This window comes from Patagioenas fasciata, chromosome 8, assembly GCF_037038585.1.
Source record: "Patagioenas fasciata isolate bPatFas1 chromosome 8, bPatFas1.hap1, whole genome shotgun sequence".
NCBI classification, from domain to species: Eukaryota; Metazoa; Chordata; class Aves; order Columbiformes; family Columbidae; genus Patagioenas; species Patagioenas fasciata.
Window position 1 is genome coordinate 11,595,551 of NC_092527.1, and position 24,189 is coordinate 11,619,739.

At 39.3% G+C, this 24,189-nt stretch overlaps 1 protein-coding gene across 26 annotated transcripts in view; it reads left to right on the forward strand.

Annotated features, from left to right (window-relative positions):
• Window positions 1-24,189, forward strand: part of ANK3 (ankyrin 3) — a 359,991-nt gene that overhangs the window by 231,090 nt on the left and 104,712 nt on the right. For all 26 annotated transcript variants that reach the window (XM_065842855.2, XM_071811684.1, XM_071811695.1 and 23 more), the window contains 4 exons: window positions 6,278-6,376; window positions 14,756-14,854; window positions 19,363-19,560; window positions 21,568-21,666. In XM_065842855.2, the coding sequence (XP_065698927.1) occupies window positions 6,278-6,376; window positions 14,756-14,854; window positions 19,363-19,560; window positions 21,568-21,666 (495 nt within the window). The remainder of the gene's footprint in view (window positions 1-6,277; window positions 6,377-14,755; window positions 14,855-19,362; window positions 19,561-21,567; window positions 21,667-24,189) is intronic.

Below are 24,189 nucleotides of genomic sequence, written 5' to 3' on the forward strand. Positions count from 1 at the left end.
GCTGTCCCCAGGAGCAGCGCGCGGGAAGGGCAGACGGTTCCAGCTGCTGCAGTTCCCAGCCAGCTGTGCCGGAGATGCATGTCCAGACTGCCCTGTGCTAATTCAGCAACAAGGAAGTGCAAAGTGGTGTTTCTCCAAGGCTACTATGCAGAGCAGGGAGGTGAGGAAGGTGCTTTGAATAAACTGTATTTTCTGGGAATTATAGTTAGGAAAACATTATCTTTTGGGGGTTCACAGAGTCTTCAAAAATCATTCTTCTGTCTGAGATTATCTTCCAGTGCAAAGATCTGTCTAACCCAAGTGAGGAAATGCCTCTGAAGCTCCACCTGCCTCTGAGGAGCACAGTGGTTAGAAAGGAAGAAAGAAATTGTTCTTTACAGTTTCCAGAGCAGGAGCTAAAAGAAATCTCTGTGACTCCACCATCCTCTCCATGTTTGAGCAAGTCAGAAGATTCAGGTATCAAGGGAAATCCTCTACATGAAGATGACCTCTCCACATATTTTTCTTGCCAAAACAAACAAGAGGTAGTCACTGTGCCATAAAACCGCATGCAACCCTGTGAACAGCCTTCCTGATACACAGCACTCCTTATTCTGGAGGAGATCTCTGTTCCGCTGGGATTGAGTTTCGCCTGCAGAAAGTTTGCTTACTGGAAGGCTGAGAAAGGATTTAGTAATTTTGAGAGGGTGGTGTGAGGACAACATGCATTAATGATGACCCTGAGGCTAAGGAGTGGAACACCATTAGCCCATCAAAAAGAGCAGGCAATATGTAAGTGACAGTAACATAAGAAAGGAACATATTTTTGTTTCCCTAGTGGTAGTTTGCCATAACTTGCTATACTTTTCCTCCTTTTCTTCTAGGATTCATTTTATCCATCTTAAGCCTGAAGAAAGATCAGTATATAAGCACTCAAGAACTGAATTAGAACAATATAAGACTTTCATTAACTAGAGAAGAAGAAAGCTAAAAAATATGCACTGTTGTAAGGTCTCCTGGAAAGCATTTGATTGTGTGTTTGTACCTATGATTTCTTTAATTTCTGAAAGTCATAAACAAGTCTCAGTAAACACTATAACTGCTACTAGAATATAAGACTTTTCTCTGCAGAGGTTTGTCTGTGTTGTACTTCGAGTTCTGAACTGCAGAAAAAACACAGAAGGAGAGAATATCAAGTGTTTTCATATACAATGTGTTGATGTACCTGCACAGTTGTATATGATGATCTTCCCATACACAGTACATAGTGTATAGGTAATAGTGGTAATATCTATGCAGCATTGTTCATGACAGTTCCAGTATATGACAACCACCAATGAACATTATACTCTTTCCCTAAGAACCCCTAATGATGGAGGGATTTTCCAGACTGTATAGGAAATTCCTGCTTTAGCAGCTTGGTTATTTTCAACCTCTGTTTTGTTCACACATTCTTTGTCAATACTAAGCTCTTCCCAGATTCTGCTCTTACTTGAGAGCCGAGAGGGACAATCTTAGTAAATTCCAAATGAATCTGAACATTTTGGCATTTTAGTAAGAAACTGTTTTATCTTGTGTGTTTTTTTTTTTTTTAATCAAAGATAAAGTCATAAATTTTTGGTGACTAAAACTACATACCACTGAAGGGTTGGGAAGAGGTGGATATAAGCTCTATGTAGTCCCAAAGATGCTGTCAATGGGTTTTCACAGTCCCTACGTGATCTGCCAGTCAATCAGCATTTAAAACAATGTAGCGTGTACCTAGGAGAGCTTTACCATTTTCTTGTGAGCTTTTTTTTTTAAAGCTACGGTTCAGAGCTCAGTATGATACTGGAAATGCAAATATTTCCTTTTATTAGCAACCTTATGCTTGTAAACTCAGACTGTTTGATGGGAGAAAGAGGCAATCCCATAGGACATCATATCGTACCAGAAACCAGGGGGAGTTCTTCATTTTCTAAATATATTAAAATAAATCTACAACACATACTGTGCTTGCACTCTCTCAATTTTAAGTTTTTTCCCTACTTTTTTTCCGAATTCCTAACCATTTGTGCTGCTAATGTGCAATAGCATGGAGTAATTCTGACTACTGTGGGGAACTGTGATGGATAAACCCCATGTGTCAGAGGGGACCTGATCTCATTTCAGATGGGAAATGTAGGTGACTTATTGCTTGGCACAGCACAACTCCAAGTTTTTTTAATTTTCTTGTCAAGCTGTAGATAGAAACAATCAGCTGAAAGGGTTTAGTGCTTTCTCAGAGCAGGCACAAGCAAAAGCCACTGAATGGAAAAGCAGGTTACTCTTCACTCATCATACTTCTGGATGTTGCGAGACTCTGACGAAAGGCACAGGGCCCTGTATGAGAGGGTGATGGCTGCAGCAGGCGAGGGAGAGAGATAAGGAGAAAACAGCCATCCACAATGTTGTGAGGTATAGAAAACAACTGCATGCATCTAATCTGTCACACTTTGAGCTATATACAGTTTCATTTTTCATGTCATATACCCCAGGAAATCTGCCAAGGTGGAGAGGAAAAGCTAAATGCTAGTTCATAATCCTACGAGCATTTATGGCATAGTTTTAGGTTACTGTTCTCACCCGTTATATTTCATGTTGCCTGTAGAATTTGTTAACTCTCTGGTTGAATGACAGGTTGGATCTCCATGTCACGGGCTCTACCTGAGATATTATCCAGCATTTGATATCTCAACAGTGAGGGCAAGAAGAAGAGACATCCTAGATCTGAACCACTTTTTATAATGGCAGCATTTTGAAGACATTTCAGCTTTATTACTGCAGGAAAACATCTTCAAAAGTTTCCTGATTTACTCTTCTATCTTAAGAACAAAGGGAGAAATTTATAGAAGATCAAACAGATAAAAATAGAATGAAAAGAGAGCAGATGCTGTTGATTTACTGAAGAATTCAGAACCTTACATTTGGTGGCTATATTGTTTGCTGATAGCACAGGTTTAGTGTTAATAACCCTACACTTAAGCTGCACATATTATGAAGCTTTTTATTTTTTAAATCTCTAGTTTCTTGTGACAAGTACAAACAACTCAGGTTTGAGTTGCTTGCTTTACCTTTTGTCATCAGAAACATTAATGATGATGTCTGAGGTTTATTCACTTCTCAGTTCACTTTCTTAATTGTCAGATGAGAGATGGGAAGGGGTAATACAGGTGATGCATCTAGGTATAATTCTTTAAGCCTTGGCATAACATAATATTGGCCAAAAACAAGCTGCTTGCCCTAAACTACAGCGTGCAATTATTCAAGCATTCACATAGTGCATCTCTTTATCTGTTCCAGAGTCAGAACTTGCAGCCAGCAGAATTATTACCTCATATTGTTGTCTGCCAGTAAAATCTCAAATAGCTAAATGGCAAAATTGGAATCTGAATAGAGACCTGGCCTCTCTCTTGTTTTCCCCTTTGCTTCCCCCAAGTGTTTCTCTGAGCTGTTAGGGCTGAATAAGGTTAAACATGTTTTTTTCTTCTTTGTCTCTTAATTATTTTTAGAAATTGTCTGAACAGCTTAGTAGAGTACAACGAAAACTGCATCCTCCTTCCCAGAGAGTGAATGCCACAGTGCTCTTTTCCAGGAAAAAAGGAGCTGAGTTTGATCGTCCATAAAGATAGATATTTCACTGGGCCTGTAGAGTTTCATTTGCTGGATTCCTCCTGCTCAATTCTTGACTTCAGCATAGATTTGTGTAGTTGGTTTTCCTAATAAACTGTGTCTGAAGTCATCATGTTCTTTATCCATCCATTCATTTCTTCCTAATGTGAACTTGCTACCTATTTTCAACCAAAAGTAGCTCAAGGTTTCAAGATCCTACAGATGTTAAATTTATATATTTTTAATAAAGAAAGGTGATCAAATGGAGGAAAGATGGGTTGCAAGCTCTCCAGCTTGCTGAAGTGAGCTCAGTCCTTTTTGGGTGCTGGAGAATTTCCCCACATTCCTAGCCACTCTGCTTGCCCCCGTCAGAGGCTGGGAGACAACTGCACAGGGAACACATTCTGATAGTTTCAGTGCTAGCCAGAAATATGAAGGTCATTTGAACAGGACTCCTTTTTGACTGTGAAAATGAATTCTACCTGTTGCAAGCAAACAGCATGACTTCAGCCTTAAGTACAGAGTGGACGTCATATCTTCTGGAGTTGAGGTGCATATCTGTCAGTGCTCATTCATCCACTCTAGAACCACGTCTTCTTCATTTAAAGTAGTGGGAGCTTTGAAAGACTGGACTGGCAAAGTGTGTGTTCTTATGTAATTATACCTTCCCTTGTGCTACACTGGATTGATTTAGATCGGTGTCAAGATGAATGAGAACCAGGCTTCTAATGGGTATTTTTCCTACCTTTTGTAAAGCTGTCTCTTCCTCCTTCATTTCTTCTTGATCCTTGGAAAACGCATTTCTTTTAGTCTGTGTATGACACAGTAAATTATTAGTAGTAAAGTATTAACAGGGCACTAAGGTCTATTAGACTTTGCCCATCAACGCCAGCAAGCAGAAAAAGGTGGTCCTTCAGTCTAAATTACCTGCAGTACCCTTTACTTGAAGACAAGAAAATTATTTCCTTTACTGTTTTTTCTCAGGAAAGTAGAATTGATTTCTCTGTCTCCCTCTGACCTCAGTAACATCTTTCCTCCTGGGAAGAGAGGAAAAGCAAAAAACATCTGCTTATAGTTGTGCTTTTCCTCTTTTTATTCTGTCCTCTTTGTGACTGATGCAGTAATACAGTGACACCAAATTATGTCCAGTGTCAACTCTGAGTCAAGTAGATATTATTCTTTTTTCATAACCAACTCACAAATTAGAAGTTAAGCAATTATGTATCTTTACATCCCTAGAAGGACTATGCATAATATATTTTTTTTAAAAAATATGTTAAGCATCTTTTTTTTTTTTTTACTACATCTTTAAAATATATGAGAACCACCCTAGAATAGTAGTCGCTTTGATGCTCTGATGGTCATTAATATTGAGGAAAGAAGTTCTGTCATTTCATCTTACTAAAATGTATTTTGCTGCTGTGATAGTATTAAATAGTACTATCTAGTAGCTGTGCATTAGCTTCATAATGAAATTATGTGTAAACGAATGTGTACCATACTGGATTAGGTACTCAGCATTATTATTAAGCTCTGAGTCAGCTTGTCACATCTGAGAGGGGATTTTTTTTTCAGTGCTGGTTTTCTACCACTCCGGTCACGTGCAGTATAGAGGAAGCACTATTAAATGATCTGTTGGCCAGGCAAGGCACCTGTACTGCTCTCCAGCTATTCAAGGTGATGGGTGCCTTTCTGATTCAGTCAGCCGTAGCACACATGCTCACTAAAATTTACCGCTTTCTGCTCAGTCACAGGGAAGCTGGTTTTACATAGCCAGCTGTTTGTGCTGCCCCTGAATACACAGAAACATGTTCTTTAAAATTATATTTGTCTTCCTACAGTAGCTGCATGCTCTATTTAAATCCTTTTATTCTTACTTGGCTCCATATGATCAAGTATATACAGGATGTGGCTTTCATACACCATAAGATGAAGGATTCATTAGAGCATGAAGAAACGTCCTAGCTACATCTTGTTAAAAAAGTGCGTGTGTGCGCACGCTGGGGTTATGTAACTGCCCTGGATGTGCAGCCTGGCTGTGTGTGGCGGGGCTGCCTGGCACCGCGCAGGGAGCACATACGTGTACTTACAGTCTTACCTGAAGTTCAGCGTTATGTCTGTTAGAGGAACAAATTTGGTAGACAAAATTAGCCGCGTAACTGAAACGAAGGTGCTTAAGAGGCTTTCAGAGTTTGCTGAGAATGTTCATAAATAAATAGTGTTGTGTTTTGTTGTTTTTGAAGCAGATCTACGGATGTAATGGTTTTATTATTTTACATGGTTCCTACAAGGTCAATGAAATTGTGAGGTATGAATCCTTGTTGTTACATGCCTAGAGACAACCACAACTGAATTAAATTGTTAGGGCTTAGTCAGTAAAATTGCATAAATTTCACTCTTATATGAAAGCCAAGAACTGAGGCACAATCATATATTTTTATAACTCGAACTACAACTTGATTGTTTGTCTTCATCATACATTTGTCAAGCTATCAGGCTAGTGAGTCACATAGGTGGATAGACACAGCTTCCCTTTGCTTTCCCAGGGAAACAAAACCATGTTATACATCAGCAAATTGGGCATAATTCATTCTGTGAGCAAACTGATCATGGAGTTCATGAAAGAAAGATATATGGATTTTTACTTTCATGTTTTGTTCTTCCACAGAATGATATCACACCATTACATGTTGCATCGAAGAGGGGAAATGCAAATATGGTCAAACTCCTACTTGATCGAGGAGCTAAAATTGATGCCAAAACAAGGGTAAGCTTAAATGTAAATGCTGTGACTGTGTGGAGTTCTTACCTCTGACCCATTAGTTGCTTTACAGCTTAAATCGTTCATCTTGCTGGCAGTCTACCGTAGATGCACTGCATTTCTTTTTTATGAAATGTTTAAAGTAGGATGCTAACAATTTATATCTCTTAGAGCAGTGTGTGAAACACCATGTCCAGTAAAGCCCAGAACCAACAATTTTCCATGTTCTCTGTAAAGCTTTTAATTTAGGAGCTGTTTCTAGCTACTTGGGGGTAGAGGTGAACATGCAGCAAAATCCTAAAAGACAAGAATTCGGTTCAGTTATTTCAGAATTGGAATGCTAAAAGAGTGACTTTGAACTGCAGTGTGTGTTTGCCTTTCACTATCCACAGGGCAGAGTCACAGGACGTGATGTTGCTGATGAGTCTCATGCAGCTCAGGCTCTGACTGGATGGTGGCTGCTGACTCGGATTTGTTAGCAAATGTGCCAGGTGTAGTGACAGTTCCCATCATGCCAACACCTGATGCAACTTGCTGAGTGACTGAAAACCTCAATGCATATCGTTTTATCTAACCACCGTGGTTAAAACCAAATCAAACCTGGTCAGGGATATCCACAGTGGCAAAAAGGGAATGAAAAAGTTCAAATGTTTGTAAGTAAACCTAGAACTGGTGGGACTGTGGACTTTTACAGCAGTCTTTGCAATATGCTCCTGTGCACATTGGGTAACCTTCTGGAGCTGCACCTGTAACTTTTTTGACAATTGTCATTTTCTTGAATATTAGCATATAACGTGCCCATCTTCTAATTATTCTGTATAATTTCCACCTGAATCATTCTAAACAAAACAACCTAAGAATCTTCTTTTTTTTTTTTTCTGCAGTTATTACTGTATCCTCAAGTTTCTGTTTGGTTTTCCGATGTCTTATCAGTCTCTGAGATTTCCTGCAGTGCTTGGTGATACACATTTGTATTTTTTATTTCTGTAGGTAATTCAGAAACTAGGTCAATTTGTATTCTCTTCACTCTCTCCACTTGTTTTTCTTTAGTTGTTCTTCCATTTTACCTTTAGCAGTCACTCATGATTTCTTTGTCAAATGTTTCTGGTTTTTCTAATTGGGGGAATGTGGAAGAGATGACTTTTCATGGATAATGTGAACAGTGGGTATAATTTCTTGACTAAAATACCAGCCTCCTACATGCTACATGGGGGCTGCCAGGCTGAGTGGGCCGCGTTTTGGTGACGTGATAGATGAGTGTTTGGTCAGAGCAGGGAAAAAAGGACATGACAAGGGACTATTTGCTTCCTCTCTGCAAGCATTTATATGGCCCACTGCAGCCAAGAAGTTGGGGACCTCTACTTTTAATAGCTGGAGTCCAGCTTGTTCTCTTTTTTTTTTTTGTTATGAAAATTCATGATCTGCTTCATTTTTTTGTATCACAGGCTCCAGAGTCAGACATTAAGATAACTTATGTAACTAAAAATACAGTCCAGGGTGGAAACAGGATGCAGGAAGAGAGCAGAAACATTAACAGCTCCTGAGTCTGGCAGGGCTTCCCAGCGAGGCAAAAGGGAACGGATGAGTGCGGTTCCCGAAGTGGTGGTTTGTTTTTTCTGGCTTTCCTGGAGACTGCCTGTTTCCCCAAACACCCATCCTCCCTATGAATCAGTAGGGATTTGCATTACTTCTCCTGCTTGTGCTGTACATGTGTCACTCATTGTTGCCCTTCCCCAGCATTACCGGAGCCATCATTTTCTGGCAGTTAGTGACTAAGTGCAAGTTTTGCTCCCAATGGCACTGACTCACCCTGGCAAGGCTTCACCAGCCTGCGGTCTGGGCGGCGTGTGGCTCTGCCGAGGAGACTCGCTGCACCGAGCAGACAGCTGCATGATGGAGAAAAAGGAAGAGTATCGCTGGCATAGATCAGGAAGGATTTCCAATAGGAGAAGCAATAGAAGGCTGATGGTAATGTGGCGTTAGATGAAAAAAGGACAGTGTTTCAGGAGTGTCTGCGTAGTTCTCTTATTCAAGAGCAAAGATTAATTGCTGTGAGCTGTTACAACACATGGTGCTGCTAAATCTCTCTTGTTATTCCTGCCTGACCCAATGTTGTATTCTGAGGCAGAACAATTGAGATTGTCAACTTTGCAGTCATTTCAGTTTATAAAGATCATTCTTTTTTTAATGCCCCAGACATAGGATGGCCATATGAAAATGCAGGATGAGAAAAGCTTCAGTCATATGCTTTTGCAACAACATCACCTTTACTGAATGTATAGGAAGGCAAAGAGCAGGCAAAGGTGTCTTTTCTGATACGTATACCAAATCATGCCCATCGGTCACCTGGATGACCAGTCCAAGCCCAACCTTGTGGTGTTCTGCAAAGGGGCACGTGTGGGTGCTGAACACACACATAACTTGATACACAGATGGGATTTGCACGTGAAAATAAATGAGGCTTCTATTACCAGATTTATAAGTGTAAGACCTCTCTCTCTCTCTCTTTTAAGTGGTTTTAAAGAGATGAGCAGAATTCTAGTGAATAAGATATGAGTAGAAATTTTTTAATTTCATTAAAATAGTTTTTATCTTGGATACTGTGATATTATTTAATGCAAATGTTGGTTATGGAACATAAAATACCTCCTTAAAGGTGAATGGCGAAGGTTCTGTACCCATATGAAAGGAAAAAAATTCTTGAAAATTGCTTGTTTCTTTTGCTCAGAGGCAGAACTTTCTTCACCCCTCTTTCTAATTTTTCAGATCTTTAATTCACCTTTAAATGAGTATGCAGAAGATACTGGTTTGTGGTGTTGACCAAACACTCACAGGGGCAGGATTCACTACTCTGTTAGATGTTATAGATTTAGCTATTCAGTGGTTGTTTTGAGATTTGTTCCTGCAATCCATTCTCTGTATGGGGTACTGGAAATATTTTCGATGTAATGTCTATTTTTATTTTTCACAAACATCTTATAGAGAAATTTATATAAAGCCTTTCTCGAGTGTTAAATAAGCTGGGGTAATTATTTCTTAGCCATTATCAAGAGCATTTGCGTTTGCTGCTGGCAGATGGTCCTGGAAACTGCAGTGCTGAAGTACTGCACAGAAGGTTAATGTCAAAGGCTAAACCCTTATCCTGTTTAAATTATTGTAGAAGTCATCTATAGGCCTCCAATTTCTCTGTATTCATTAGGACCAAGATTTGATGAGCACCATAAGTATTATTGCACACCTGCAAACTGTAGTGAGGGGTTCAGATGACGTGTGAGCGTATGAGGTTATTTCCAAAAATGATCTTACAACTATTTTGAGGCTCAGCCATAATTTTTTTTTTTTTTTATTTTTCATTAGTTCATGCTTATATTGCATTGTTTATTTTAACCAGATGTTTATCTTCTCTCTGTCCTTTTTTGTGTGAGATGTTTAGCAGCTTGGGGCTTTGTACTGAATTCTTAAGGGTACTCCTCAAGAATTGTGTGTTACTTTTGTCCATCCAGGGCAGCTTTTATTGTTCAGGTTTTAAACTAGCATTCTAAGCAGAGACCTGTTAATGTCTCATGTAAAATGTTTGCTGAATATTGCCCTAATTATTTTTCTCTGTCTTCCAGAAAATAATTTTTAAAATAAGTTCAATTAGAGAGGTTGATTAAATTAGCTTTATTTGCTTTGGCTGTCTAATAGTGTGTATGCTAAAGTGAATTTGTGTGTGAAGCAGACAGAAAGCATGATTTAGACTGGATTAACAGTAAGTATTTATAATCTTCATTCTACTGATTTTGCAGCTAAATAACAGATCAGCAGTCTTATCTGCATAAAACATGTGGGATATGCTCTTTTAAGATACATCAGATCATACATAAGCTGCTCCAGAAAAACCACATATATTAAGACATAAGATAACCACAAGAATAACATTGTCTTGGCACTACAAGTGCATTTTGCACGTGTAGGAGGAGCAAACCTCATTTGTTACCCTATTGTATGAAGGGGCAATTTGCAATGGTGCCAATGTAGTGAAGAATTCAGGAGACTTAGAGCACAGAGGGACTGTGAGATGCAGAGCCCGGCTGGGCTTGAAGCACAAGCGTAGGGACCCAGCAAGCAGCAATGGGGATGATGAGCTCTGGAGGCAGCAATAATTGCTCCCCTGTGGATCATGGCTTCTGCCTGCGGCTCCGGGGAGCAGAGCGCCTGGCACGCTCCTGCCAAGGCCATGGACAGGCTTTGGGATTTGCCTCAATCTGATAAGATCTTGCTAAATATTTGCATCACAGTAAAGGTTTTATTGTGTGTTATGCTTAACTTCATCACTCAGACTGGGTTAGAAGCTGGTGCTCACTGATGTGGTACCAAAGCTGCCATGGATTTGGGGTACAGCCCAGAAGAACCTGTTGTGTGAGGGAAATCCTGGGTGGGCACTGACAGGGAAGGGGTAGCTGGGGAGCACAGGGAGGCTGCTTCAAGTTTACCAGTGCTGCTCAGGGGTCTCTTAGAGCCAGGTGTGGTGGCAGGACAAAACATGCTGCAGCAGGGAGGCTCAACTGCCTGCACCATCATCTGATAACCTCAACCCAGTTGTGACCTCAGTGTAACAAGGTTAGGGAGCTATACAGGTGTCCAAGGCTCAACAGGGACCAGAAACAATGCTTAGATCTCCTTTATTTTGGAGATATGTGTGTGTGTGTGTGTTTGAAATAAATTACAAAGAAAGAGCAGCAGCCCCAGAGATTGGTGTGCAACACTATGGGAAGCTTGTGCCTAAGCAGAACTCCTCCTATTGTCCTCCTGGCTTCTCTGGAGCTGCTCTTAGACTCTCTGGAGGGATAGATAATACAGATGATATGATTTATCATGTCAGTGCATACTTACAGACTCCTTAATCTGCAGATTATTGTCATAATCGTTTGTAATGGTTTTTCTGAGCCATTGCAGACTATCATATTAAGGCAAGTTTTCTTCCTAATACATGTAATATATTTTATGCTTCACATAGTAGAATCTATATGAACAGTAAGCAACTAGGAAATCTCCTGAGAAAGTCAATGAAGTCTTGCTGAGTTCAGAGCAGACTCTTTTAATCTCAGATTCTGGGTTTTTTTTAAACAAAATATTTCAGATTGGCTCTGTACATTTCTTTGTGATTTTCAGTGCCATATAGCAATTAACCAAGTCAAGCAAATAGGTGGTGTCCTTTTAGAATATCACAAAAAAAAAAAAAAATCTCTGCAGCTAAATGAGCTGTCTTCCAAGTGTATTTGCTCTTTACACTCTTTACAGTGGGAGTCCTGACATCATCTTAACAATAGCTACAGAACAGCTGTCCCAACAAGCACCTACATTACATTGTGAAGTTGTGTCACGCCGTGTGATGCATTTGGTGGTGGTGGCTGCTGTGTGGACTCAAATGAGCTCTCGCTGGGCAAGCATGACTGACTGCCACCTCCTGTGCCATCGAAACCCTGCCAGCCACAGGCACAGCCGGGCAGGGACGGGCAGCCTAAACGGGTTGGGGCTCTATGCTCTGGCGAGCACTGAAATAGTTTTTAGGGGTCTAGTCTAGCGGGTGAAGATGATATGTGTCTCATCCTCTGTGAGCATGGTATGTACTACCCATGGTACGTTTGTGAAATGATTTGGGAGGCATAAAATCTGGAAAATGTTCCTTAATTTACAGTTTTGTCCCTGATCTCCCTGAGTATCTTTCTTTGGTGTACCTGGGGAGTATGATAATTATAGGAAGTAAAAAGACTGAACAATCTAATGTACGCGATCTTCAGACCCTGCCTACAGGTTTGTAGTTACCAGCTTTGCTGACTTTTATTTTCTTTCCCATACGTGCTTTTCTGTGCGAGTGATATTTTTACCTTAGTTGTTTGCACTCTGTTCAGTATTTGATATGCCCTTGCCTGTGGACACTACTGGTGTGGAAAACACGCATTATCTTTTTTAAACACTTGTGGGGCTAAGCAAAACATTTGCACTTTAGCTGATAAATGTACCACTCACAAGTTTTAATATATTTTAATTTTTGTATTTATTTACATGTTTTGAACAATAAATCTTTATTTGGTGTGTATCATTTTAACAAGGTGCTATTCCCTGTACTTCATGGGCTGAAATAACAAAGAAGCAGAAATGACAACAGCATGGTCTCCAGAGATGTCAGTAAGAACATAGTGGGCCAAACTATGTTCACCTTGCATGAATAAATGACTCCCTCAGTTCTGATCAAATTAAGTCTAAACCAAAATGTCTTATTCATCTACATCAAAAACATATGCCTTGCTTTAAGCGGAGGAATACGCAGAATGCGAACCATAGATGTTTTAAACGAGACTAGCAGAAAAAACCATTCACAACAATTTCTGTGCTACCTTTCACAGGCTTATCAGGAGAGGGCAAGAAAGTAGAAGCAGGAGAGTGTAAGGCCTCCTGAATCACTATCTCCCTGTCCTCAGCTGCGCTTGACACACTGCAGCCCTGAAGCTGATGTTCCAGTAGAGTGTAATGCTTTAGGAATTATCAAGAATATAGTAATTATGAATGGAGAATATATTTAAGGATGTACCTTAATAGTACTTGCTACCATACGGAGACAAACAGAGGAGTGCATGTGCATGAATTAGTGAACACAGGAAGTGTGAGAAGGAATTTTAGATAATCTTTTTTATAAAAGTGATGTGACATATGTATTTTATACAATATGATGTATATGTTTTAGGAGTGCCAGAAGACACTGGGGGGAAAAAAAAAAAGACCTCTTCCCTTATGACTTTGGAAAACTAATAAATAATTATGTTTCTTCTTGTGCTGTTTTTGGCTGGGACAGAGTTAATTTTCTTCATAGTAGCAAATATGGGGCTGTGTTTTGGATTTGTGCTGGAAACAGTGTTGGTGATACAGGGATGTTTTAGTTACTACTGAGCAGCACTTGCACAGAGCCAAGGGCTTTTCTACTTCTCACATTCCCCACCAGCGAGTGGGCTGGAGGGGCACAAGGAGCTGGGAGAGGACACAACTGGGACAGCTGACCCCAACTGACCAAGGGGATATTCCACACCATATGACATGATGCTCAGTATATAAATCTGGGGAAGAAGAAGTAGGAAAGGGGGCACGTTTGGAGTGATGGTGTTTTCCTTCCCAAGTAACCGTTACTCACGATGGAGCCCGGCTTTCCTGGAGATGAACCATGGGAAGTGGTGAATGAATCTCTCGTTTTGCTTCGCTCATGTGAACAGCTTTTGTTTTACCTATTAAGCTGTCTTTATCTCAACCCAGGAGTTTTCTCGCTTTTATGCTTCTGGTTTTGCCCCCCATCCCACTGGGGGTGGAGTGAGTGAGTGGCTGTGTGGTGCTTAGTTGCCAGCTGGGGTTAAACCAGGACACTTCTTTATTAGTTTCAACCTTTCTTATAAAGGCTTCTCTTTTGACCTATTTAGTGAAAATACAATATTGTTTCTGTGTGACAGTATCTCCTGCATATTTGTTTAGCTTGTGATAAACTAAATGTTTGCTCTTACTAATTCTGAAAACATTTGTAGCAATCACTATGTCAAACAGCATTGAAAAACTCCGTGTGACTTCACTCACAGTTACTCAAGACAAATGTGTTACCTTTCATCATAACATTTGTGTACAGCAGGTTCCTTAACCACTATAAACAGGATACAGGTCAAAGAATAATCAAATCAGTTTGGGATAATTCTGTTAATGTTAAAAAGATTCTTTTATTTAAGGAATGTATTTGTAATATGATAACTGTTTTTAAGCAAATTATACTAAAAGAGGTATTGACAGTATGCCTTGGCTCCAGATTGGTCATTCCGCTGGAAGTCACACAAGCATGGTCTACATGACAGAAGTTAATTCATCATACTTTTATCACCTGGGATTAAGATGGTTTTCTCATCTCATATATACCTGTCAAAACCAGTATTAATAATAGAAATCTAAGCAGGAAAGATTTTTTTTTTTTCCTTTTCCTCTCAGATGAAAGGAGTATTCATTGACTTTGATGCATACTGACAAATTAAAGACACAGTTTTCTTAAAGGCATTCAGGCAAAAAGTACCTTATATTTTTCTTGTATGTGCATTTACCTCTTTACCACATGTACAGTGAGAGCCTTGGCAGTAGCCCATTGCTTAAGCACCAATTTGATATGACTATATAGAAAAACACCGATTTGATATGACTATTTTTTAGAAAATCAGAGTCAAAATGTACATTTGAATAAACAGGTTCAACTGTTCATTTGTGTAAAAGCAGCATTCTGCAGGAATTAATTAGTTTTGTGAGACATGGTAGGTCTTTATAAAAGTGCACAGAATTTTACTGTTTCTGAAACTAATCAATTCTAATGCTTGTGTCCCACAGGATGGGTTGACCCCTCTCCACTGTGGAGCAAGAAGTGGCCATGAACAGGTTGTAGAGATGCTGCTGGATCGTGGTGCCCCTATTCTTTCCAAAACCAAGGTAACCAGTGCTTTTTTCTGCTGGGATAATCCTTGTACTTTTTTAAAAATGTGATTCTGCATGTCTCCTATATTTAAGGGTTTGACAATAACTTTCCTATATCGTAACTATTTAAAGTAACTGCGTGGGAGATCTCCAAAGTGAATGCCGTATGTAGCACATATGTGCATATGTTAAATGTGTTAAACTGAGAAACACTCAAAGAGGTTTCTGTACCAATCAAAGAGGTATGTATAGTAACTTTATCCCTCAGAATTTGAGTAGTTGAAAATCTCTGTATCTATCCTGGAATAAATACATGGTGATTACAATATATCTTCAGCTTTCACCAAATTGCCCTAAGGCTAGAGTAGCGATAAGAGATAAAAATAGAGCAATCTCTCTTTGCAGAGACAGCTCATATTTCCTTAGGACTTAGCCTGATTACCAGTTTCTCTACTTTCTATGTCTCTGCAGTTTATCATATAAAATCCTTCATGGGAATTTCAAATCACCTGTGACAGGGTGCGCAGATTACTTTAGACCCGAGGACTGGCCTTTAAGCACGCACTTGCCAGGATTCTGCTGGTAGTGGTCTCTGCTGTGCCACAATTGCTGATTTTAAATCTCAGTGCAGCAGCTTGTTTTGGAGCACCACTGCATTCCGTGACTTTCCCTTTCAGGACTGATCTTTGGGTTGTGCAGTTTGTTGAGGTTCTTTCCCAATATAACCTTCCACTACATTTTTTTTTTTCTCAGTCTGTAAGCAGTATATTTCCAACAACATTTTTTGTTTCTTTCTGTTTCTTTCTTTTCTGTCTGTGTCATTCTGTCCTATTCTCTCTCAGCACCCTTCTATATTCTGCTTTTCTCCTCCCTCTTCTTTCTTTCCTTTTTTTCCCCCCTTACTGCATTATATTTAGTGTTTGTCTGGGGAGGTTGGCACCAGCTTTCTCTTGCTTAGTGAGTCACTGGCAGCTGCTGTCATGGGTAATCTGACAGCCAGGATCCACCCCTCCTTTGCTTGTGGAATTTCCATGGACTCCCCAACCCTGACTTGCAAACTTCAGGAGGAGGGGGAGACAGCAAGGGACTGTCCAGGAACCCCTGGGGCACATCTCCACACCACTGCTACTCTCGGAACCTAGAGTTCATACTCCAGGGAGTAAGGTTCTTCCACATTCTCTGGTAGCTCAATTAATTACTTAAACAAACAAAAAAATGTAAACCCCATTGCTTTGGTTTCCACCATCATAAATGAGAGCCGCTCTTAAGGAGCTACATTTCTCTGTTGCATGGGTTTTGTATGTCAGGTCTTACCTCTAAGCTTAACCTGCTGTTCAAGGGCTCTAGTTTGAATATGTTACTTTTTCTGAGGAGATTCACGCAGCCTGGCCCAGAGTTCATTAGCCAAAATCAGGCAGATGAGAACACAGAATCGTCATTTTGAAACAGCCCAAGGCTGAAAGACACACTTTGGATGCTGACCTGCAGAGGCTTATGTAGACATCTTCAGCAAAATGGGGGATCTTCTCTGGAAGGCAGAAAACTATGTTACATGTTGAAAAGTGAATAGAAGAAAGTGCAGAGCTTCCTGAGTTTCCCTCTGATGTGTTAATTCTGTTGTTTTCAGAAGGTAAGCCAAGAAGTAACAATACCTTTGAATGACATTAATGAATCCATTCATTTGGCACTAAACTACAGTACTGTCCTCTGCAAAAATAAGTGGCTCCATGCTCTTCAAAATAAGCCATATATAATTGGAAATAGGACACTTCTTTGATAGAATTTGAGCTTCACAAAGTTTTCTCATGTTATATAAAGCTCAGAAGAATAATGGGACTGCAGTTTGGTAGCTGTTTCCTGCTAGGGATGGTTTAGAGCAGTGCTGGCTCTTTTTTGCACTGGAATAACCTTAGAGTTATTTTCAGGGGAAGCAATGGATTATCTGGGGTTTTCTACCAGTGAAGGGAAACCTGAATTCTGGTCCTGAGTGTGTCAGTGGTCTTCTGTGTGAGAAATGACATCTCCGTACATCAATTCTATCTTTTTTTAATTACTGTTTTTCTAGGCTTATTTGGCTCTTTTCCTTTTTTCTTCCCTCCAGCCCACTCTCCCCACCCCAAGTTAAGGACGATTTCCCTGATTAAAGTCCTTTGACACAGCTACAAAATAAGCTTTGTATCACTGATAATTTTATGGTTGCTCAGTCAGGCATTTGATACTCTATTTCATCTCAGTGGTCCTCTTCTGATTTTTTCTTTTTTAAGGTATCATGTGATTATCAACATGTTTGATTAATCTTGAGCTTCTTCACCTTGTAATGTTTTCTGGGTAATCTTTAGAGAAAGAGTAATATAACAGTGTTTACATAGTGGTTTCATCTTGGAGTATCAATCACTTCTTACAGTCCTTGATGGATTGTCTCTCACAACATGGATATAGGAGAGGAAAACATTGTCATATGTAATATTTCTATATTAAAAGTGGGAAGACAGAGGCATTGAAATATTAAATGACTTGTCTAAGATCGCAGATTATCTTCTACTGTAATGAATTAAGAGCAAGCCTGGTTTAGGTCACAACAAAAGACAATATTTCTATGATGTTTTGTCCTCATTAAATTCTTTAGCACCCAGTCTTGTCTCTTACTCTTTTGTGTAAAGTCTGGTTAGTTGCTGCCCTTTTCTCAGTCCTGACAGATTTTTATCAAGCATCTTGCTGATTTTCCCAAACTGATGTGTGGCTGCTCCATTTCTTCCCTTCTTTTCCATCAATGTCAGCCTCTTTCATACAAGTCTCTCCTATGAGGGGGTCCCATGCCATCTTTTCCATTTCTTACTCCACTAGGAAGCATGGTTTATTGGCCGTTATTGTTAAGAATGACACTTTTCACCTGAAGGGTCTTTCTTATAAAAATAGAACAGAACAGTGTGTGAAGTTTCATTACTATCACCTAAAAAGCATCATCAGTTATAAACTGTTATCATGAGGGCTTGGTGACTGAGGGAAGTTAGGTTTTTTTATTCTACTGTTTAATACACTAGAAGACAGTGAAAACATTTAAAATGTATTACTAATATGAAGCTTCCATGCAGATAATTGCTGTGATAGCCTTTGGGAATGGGAGAGAAGTTTATCCAAGCCAACATAAATCACAAATGAGATGCCCATGAGATAATCTCACTTGAAAGATATAACTGTGTACAAGAATGTCTGCTTCTCAGCACTGAACATAAACTGCTTTTAAATTCTGACAGTTTTAGCCTGTTTGCTTTCAGCATCCTTCTTCCATGTCACTTCTAAAAATTATTTCACTGTATATTTTCCACCTTTGTTTCGAATGTTTGCTATTAGTGTTATGATATGGCCATGAGAAGAGAGAGGAAGGCAATAATCTGTTTCAGAAAGCCTGAGATCTCAGCTGATTTTACGCTGCTACTTTGCCTTTGCTAACAGTGGTCACATGAGGGCACTGCATCTGTGAGCAAGAGTTTCAGTTGCTCCATGATGGTAAACCTTGTGTACTGTCAGTCATTTATAGATTATATACTATTATGTGTTACCAGAATAGCTCCTGCAATTGAATCTAGTTTTGTCATTAAAGAAGGAATAACTTAAACAAACAAACAAAAAGTATGCTGAGGTTTACCTAAGGAGCTCATGTACCTCTGCTAACAAGACCTTTCATTCTGGCATATTTTTTAACCTTTTGTCATGAAATAGCATCAGTCTTTTAAAGTTCTGAGAGTTATTTCTCTTGTGCTTTTACTCTGGAAATGTAACACTTGTTGGCAACTTGTTGATTAACTATTGTGAGCAGTGCAAGAAACAATTTTTGATAGAGTTTTTGTTCCTAAACTTGAATCTCTGTCAGGTGTTTCCTCAATGAAACAGAGCTTTACCACTGCTACTGGTATGACATATCACAGTGGTCTCGTTCAGATTTTTTAGCCCAGTTGCACTTGAAAGTTTTGCTGTTGTACCAATGTTGGCTGGGAAGAATGGTCTCCCCAAGTGTGTAATGTGGTGTAAGTCTCGTGCAACAGAAATTCAAGAAAATACTAGTGATGAGGGAAGGTTGTAGTGATTGCTGAGTGATGCTCTGACCCGCTCTCACCTATCTGGTATATGCAGGCTACATTAGTGTGGTGAATTTAACGCAGCTTTTAGAATCAGCAAATATCAGAAGTCACAAAGTGCTGTTCTTCACGTAAATCATGTAACTCAAGCAACTTATCTGAGCTATGCTGTCTGAAATAAGCTATGTTTTGAGCATTGCTGGTATGGTATGACTGTTTCTTTAACGTAGAGCTGCCTACAAACTCTAACCCAACAAGCTGCAAATTCCATGTGGCTTTTGCCAGAGCAAGAACCCTCATTGTTACATTGAACATGTTAAATTTAATTTGGGTGCTCTCTGAGCTTGTAAAATCCTTCATACAACAAATACTTTAAGAACAACGTGGGGGAGTTTTATTTCTCTGAGTAGCCTATAACCCATCAGTGTTTCATCTTTTTGTTCACAGAATGGTTTGTCTCCATTGCACATGGCAACACAAGGAGATCATCTAAACTGTGTTCAGCTTCTGATTCAGCACAACGTGCCGGTAGATGACGTCACTAATGACTATCTGACTGCACTGCATGTTGCCGCCCACTGCGGCCACTACAAAGTTGCCAAGGTTCTCTTGGACAAGAAAGCTAATCCTAATGCCAAAGCACTGGTGAGTACACCATGGGTTACTATTAACTAAACATTTCTTCCAAAGTTGCAGTGAGACTTACTTTAGAGTTATTTTCTGCCTGCTGATGGCTGACAGTGAGGAACTGCTGTATTGCTGCAGCCCAAGAGAGGATGCTCAGGGTTCAAAGTGTTAATAATGTATCATGTAATCAGAGTAGACCTATGCTTAGAGACAGTCAACAGTTATTTATGAATTTCTAGCGTAACTAGGGCAGTTTTGCCTCCTGGTAGCTTGTTATGATCTGAATACATGAAGTAGCTGTAGATTTAAGTGCTGCAGTTTTTAGTATGAAGACAATTATAATTTTCTTGATGTTTGTAAAGAGAAAATAGTCAGCAATGCTTAAAACGGAATTTTTATTAGCTCTCAAATCTCTGAAACAATGAAATGTAGGAATGAGTTACATAACAAAAATCTGTGGTATTTTATAGTTATGTCAATGGAATCATATGCCTTTCTACTTTTAAAACAACTCCAGCAACAAAAACTTAGTGTAGTTAAACTGCATAGAAACTGAATGCATTAATGCATTTTGTTCAAAATTGTACTTGCAATCCATTGTTTTTAAAACATCTTTTTGATTTGCCCTTTAATAACTGTTCCAAACAAATGTATGTTCTGACATTAATTGGGCTGACTGTTTGTTTCACAGCCTGATGCCAATAACTCAGTTCCTGAAATATTATGTGAGGTCCTGAAACCCTCACAAACCAGGTGGGACTGACTCTCTTGTGAACAGCACAGGCTCCTCAGATTTCCTTCTCTCAGCCCCTCTGTTTTTGTGTGTCAGATCAACCTGTCATCAGGTGTCTTTTGTCAATGTACTATGATATATAGAGTTTGTTCACTATAACCAGTAAGTGGGGAGGCTTGCAGGCCTGTAATTTTTATTTTTGCCTTCTGAACTCATCAAATCATCACGAGGTCTAGTTTGTCAGGGTTGCCGGCAGTGGCCTCTCATTGGTCTGGTAACCTAGTCACAAGTTCCTTTTCTTCTAAATCTTCTAGTGTTTCCTTTTATCCTGTCCTGACCCTCGCTCAGGATGATTAAGTAGAAGTAGCGTGAGCGCAGTATCTGGAGCTCGAGCTCACCCTTTCCTGAAACACATCTGAGCATCCCTGGGACATTGTCCACTAACAAGGGGAGAGCTGAGAGCTGCTTACGTTTAACTGGGGCAGACAATTGCACTGCCCTCACATGACAAAACCATACGATATTCTTTACTATATGGCAGGTAAAAAAAGCTAATTTTGATCAGATTTGAGGGACCAGTTCTGACAGCTGTTTTCAGAATTGTTTTGCAAAGGCTTTTTTGATGAATATACAGAGTGACATCTGCATTCTGTGCACTGATGTTATTGTGGCAGTCATGGATGCTCTGGACTGCTTCTTTTCCTGTTTTACTTGTTTTCTGTTGTATTATCTCATGCCAAATAAGATGGTAGTTTTAAACATTTGCTCTGCTGCGCATGCAACTTTTTTATAAAGGAGGGGACAAAATAATTGTAATTACTGTAAATTGGCAGATAATGCATTAAATAATAGAGCTAAGAATAGTTTAGAAGAGGATCCAAATTCCAGATCTTGTAAAAGTGAAGTACTTTTTTTATTTTTAATCAGCAGCTCTGAAACCAAGAAACCCCAAACCCCCCAAAACCCTCCAACACACACAAAAAAACCCCCAGTCAGTTAATACTGAATATCCTTAAACAAAAATTAAGCTTTTGATAGTTTTATGCAAACTGAAATTTTTAAAAAATAATTTCTTTATTGAAGTGGGAAATATACTGCATAATTAAAACTGGCTGTATGAAATACATCTTTTTAGAAGGTTTTTCTCTTTTACATGAAGAATTTAGTGAAGGCAAAACAAATATGGGAGGTGTTTTGCTAAAATAGAGGAATGTTTTCTGTGAATTCCATACCCCATTCTGCTTTTTAATGACAGATGTGCTATCAAAAAGTGTATTCTTTCTCATTTACAGAATGGTTTCACACCTCTTCACATTGCCTGCAAGAAGAACAGAATAAAAGTAATGGAACTTCTTCTGAAGCACGGTGCATCCATTCAAGCTGTGACTGAGGTAAGAAGTGCGCTTTTTACATTTGTCTTTGTTTTTCCTACAAAATTCACCATAACTGTATTGTGTATTTTTTATATTTCTGGAAGAGCATCTACTGCCATTCAACTCGACAATTATTTTCAACTAGATATTACCAAATAATAGAACTGAATAATGAAGTTAGTTGCTCTAATGGGTTATAGCGCCAAAACAGTTTACATACTTCGGGAATATAGTGGGGTGAAACATAACAGATTTAAAAACATTTCATAATATTTTTTTTTTTTTAAATAAAGATCTATCATTTCTGATTTTCACCTGTAATTTCCTGCACAGACAATGAATTTCACCCTGTTAAGGAGATAAAGGTGAAGACTGTGCTTCATTCAAGTCCTATTTTGATAGCTGGTTTAATTTGCAGACCTTGTTTTGGCTTTCCACACAACAATGATATTCACCCACCATCTCGGGTCATCACAAATCAGATAGACAGAAATCGATTACTTGCTATTACTTCAATCAGCATGAGATGGTCTGCACCCAGTTATTGGCACAATTTAGAGATCAATGAAGTACCTCCTGAAAATTTGGTATTTGTGTGTATACTCTACTAAGGTAGGAGGAAAGGTCACATGTATGGATGTGTGATCACTGACAAAGCTGCCAGGTTACAAAATGATAAACAATTAATTAAACAAGATACAGTTGGGATCAGTTCATGTCCCCAAAACAGAGTTTCATTTGAAACATGGGGGTTTGTTCTAATTATTCAGTAGTGAATCATACAGCTCCCTTCTGGCTTTCTTGAGAGACAGTTGAGCCTGCCCTTGCTACAGCTCACAGATCTCCAGACTAGGTTTTAAAAACCATTGGGCTTGTAGGTTCAACTTGCAGAGTCTGGTTTGAAGTCATGTTAGCAAATCAGAGGTGCAAAGACAACCTTAACAGAAGAGATGCCGTATCTCTCCTCCTTATTAGTCAGTCACTGTGGAAGTAGAAAAAGTATCTTTTTAATTTTGTTCCTTTTAAATACAAATAATTAAAAGAAAGGAAGCAACAGCAACACTTCACTATACTGTCTTGTGTGAGTAGACCAGGTTAACAGTCTGATCTGTATCATCTAAATTGCTTGTTCAAGCAAAAACTTTCCAGAGCAAGAGCTCTTCCTTTATATCCTATTGCCTCACCATGATCTCACATGATCTCAAACCACGTTTGACTGCATCTGTTGAGATCCATCACTGTACTTTACTGTAGGGGTCTGCTTACCTGCCTGCCTCTTTCACTGCCTGTCTGTGTCGTAACAACCTTGCAAGGCAGAATTAGGAGCTGATACTTAGCATCCATACCTAAGCTGCTACTTCTCTACTAGCGACAAATGGGCCAGAAAACTTCACAATATTCCTTCCTAAGAAAACCTGAGACTAAAAAAATGTTGGTTATGACATCTAAATAAACAATGCGAATGTAGCAAGAGGAAACCATACCAAATGTCACAAATAGCCATTGTTGCACATAAACTGTTTATTAAAGGTAATGCTTATTGCCTTTTCTGTGGTAAATTCTGCTTTCCAGGTAGATTCCATGCTTCCACTGATACACATGCTTCCATGTGTAGATACTGCACCTGCTTTTTTGCAGCTGCAAGCTTGAATCTCCACAGTATGAGTTAGTGTTTATGGTTAAATATGCCACACATGCATTGTGTTTCCTGTGGTCTATTATCTGAAAAGCATTTACTAAATTATGTGAAACAGGGAAAAGAAATTACATACTCAGACAGTTATGCTGCTTTCCTGCTCATTTTTTGTTGTTATGCATGAGAAAGGAATAAAAGGGTGTTATCCTCACCTCTACCCTCCTGGAATGTGTGTATATCTATGGGGAAGTTGCCTAAATCAGAGGTTTTCCAGAGATCCACTGATCTTTCTCCTTCTCCTGGTAGCAAAACTCCCTCTGCAGCCTCTGGTGGACAGTTGCTCCAGCTGTGCTGAAACAGCTGTGAAGAGGCTTTAGGGTAATGCCACTTGAAGAAATATTAACTATTGATTGGATTTCTAAAGCAAAATCCTTGAGGTCATGCCCTGCTAAATGACTGCTCCCTTTTTTCCCCTCCCCTTCTCCCTCTCTCTCTTTCTCTCCAGCTGGTCCTTTATATCTTGTATAATGGCAGTGGTACAGATTTGTGATGGTGCCACAAGGTCCTGAGGGAAGGGGGAAATCTCTTTAGCCTGTGTCATCTGTGTGTGTGCCTCTCTGGCTGGATGCCACAGTTTTGAATTCCCTTTCTTCTAGAGAACCAGGAGGGATGGAGCTCACCACTGAGTTTAATAGGCCTTTTTGTTCACCCAAAAGCAACAGGATTTAGTGGGGACAATGGACACTGCATCTTTTTTTTGCATTAGCTAAACTTTCCAGAAAGTCTTATCTTTGTACCAGGAATACTTCTACCTTTTTTTTTTTTTTTTTTTTTAAATCCTTGTTCAAAATGATGTTTAGCAAAAACTTAGGGAAGAAATCTTGCTTTTAACTATATTTGATTTT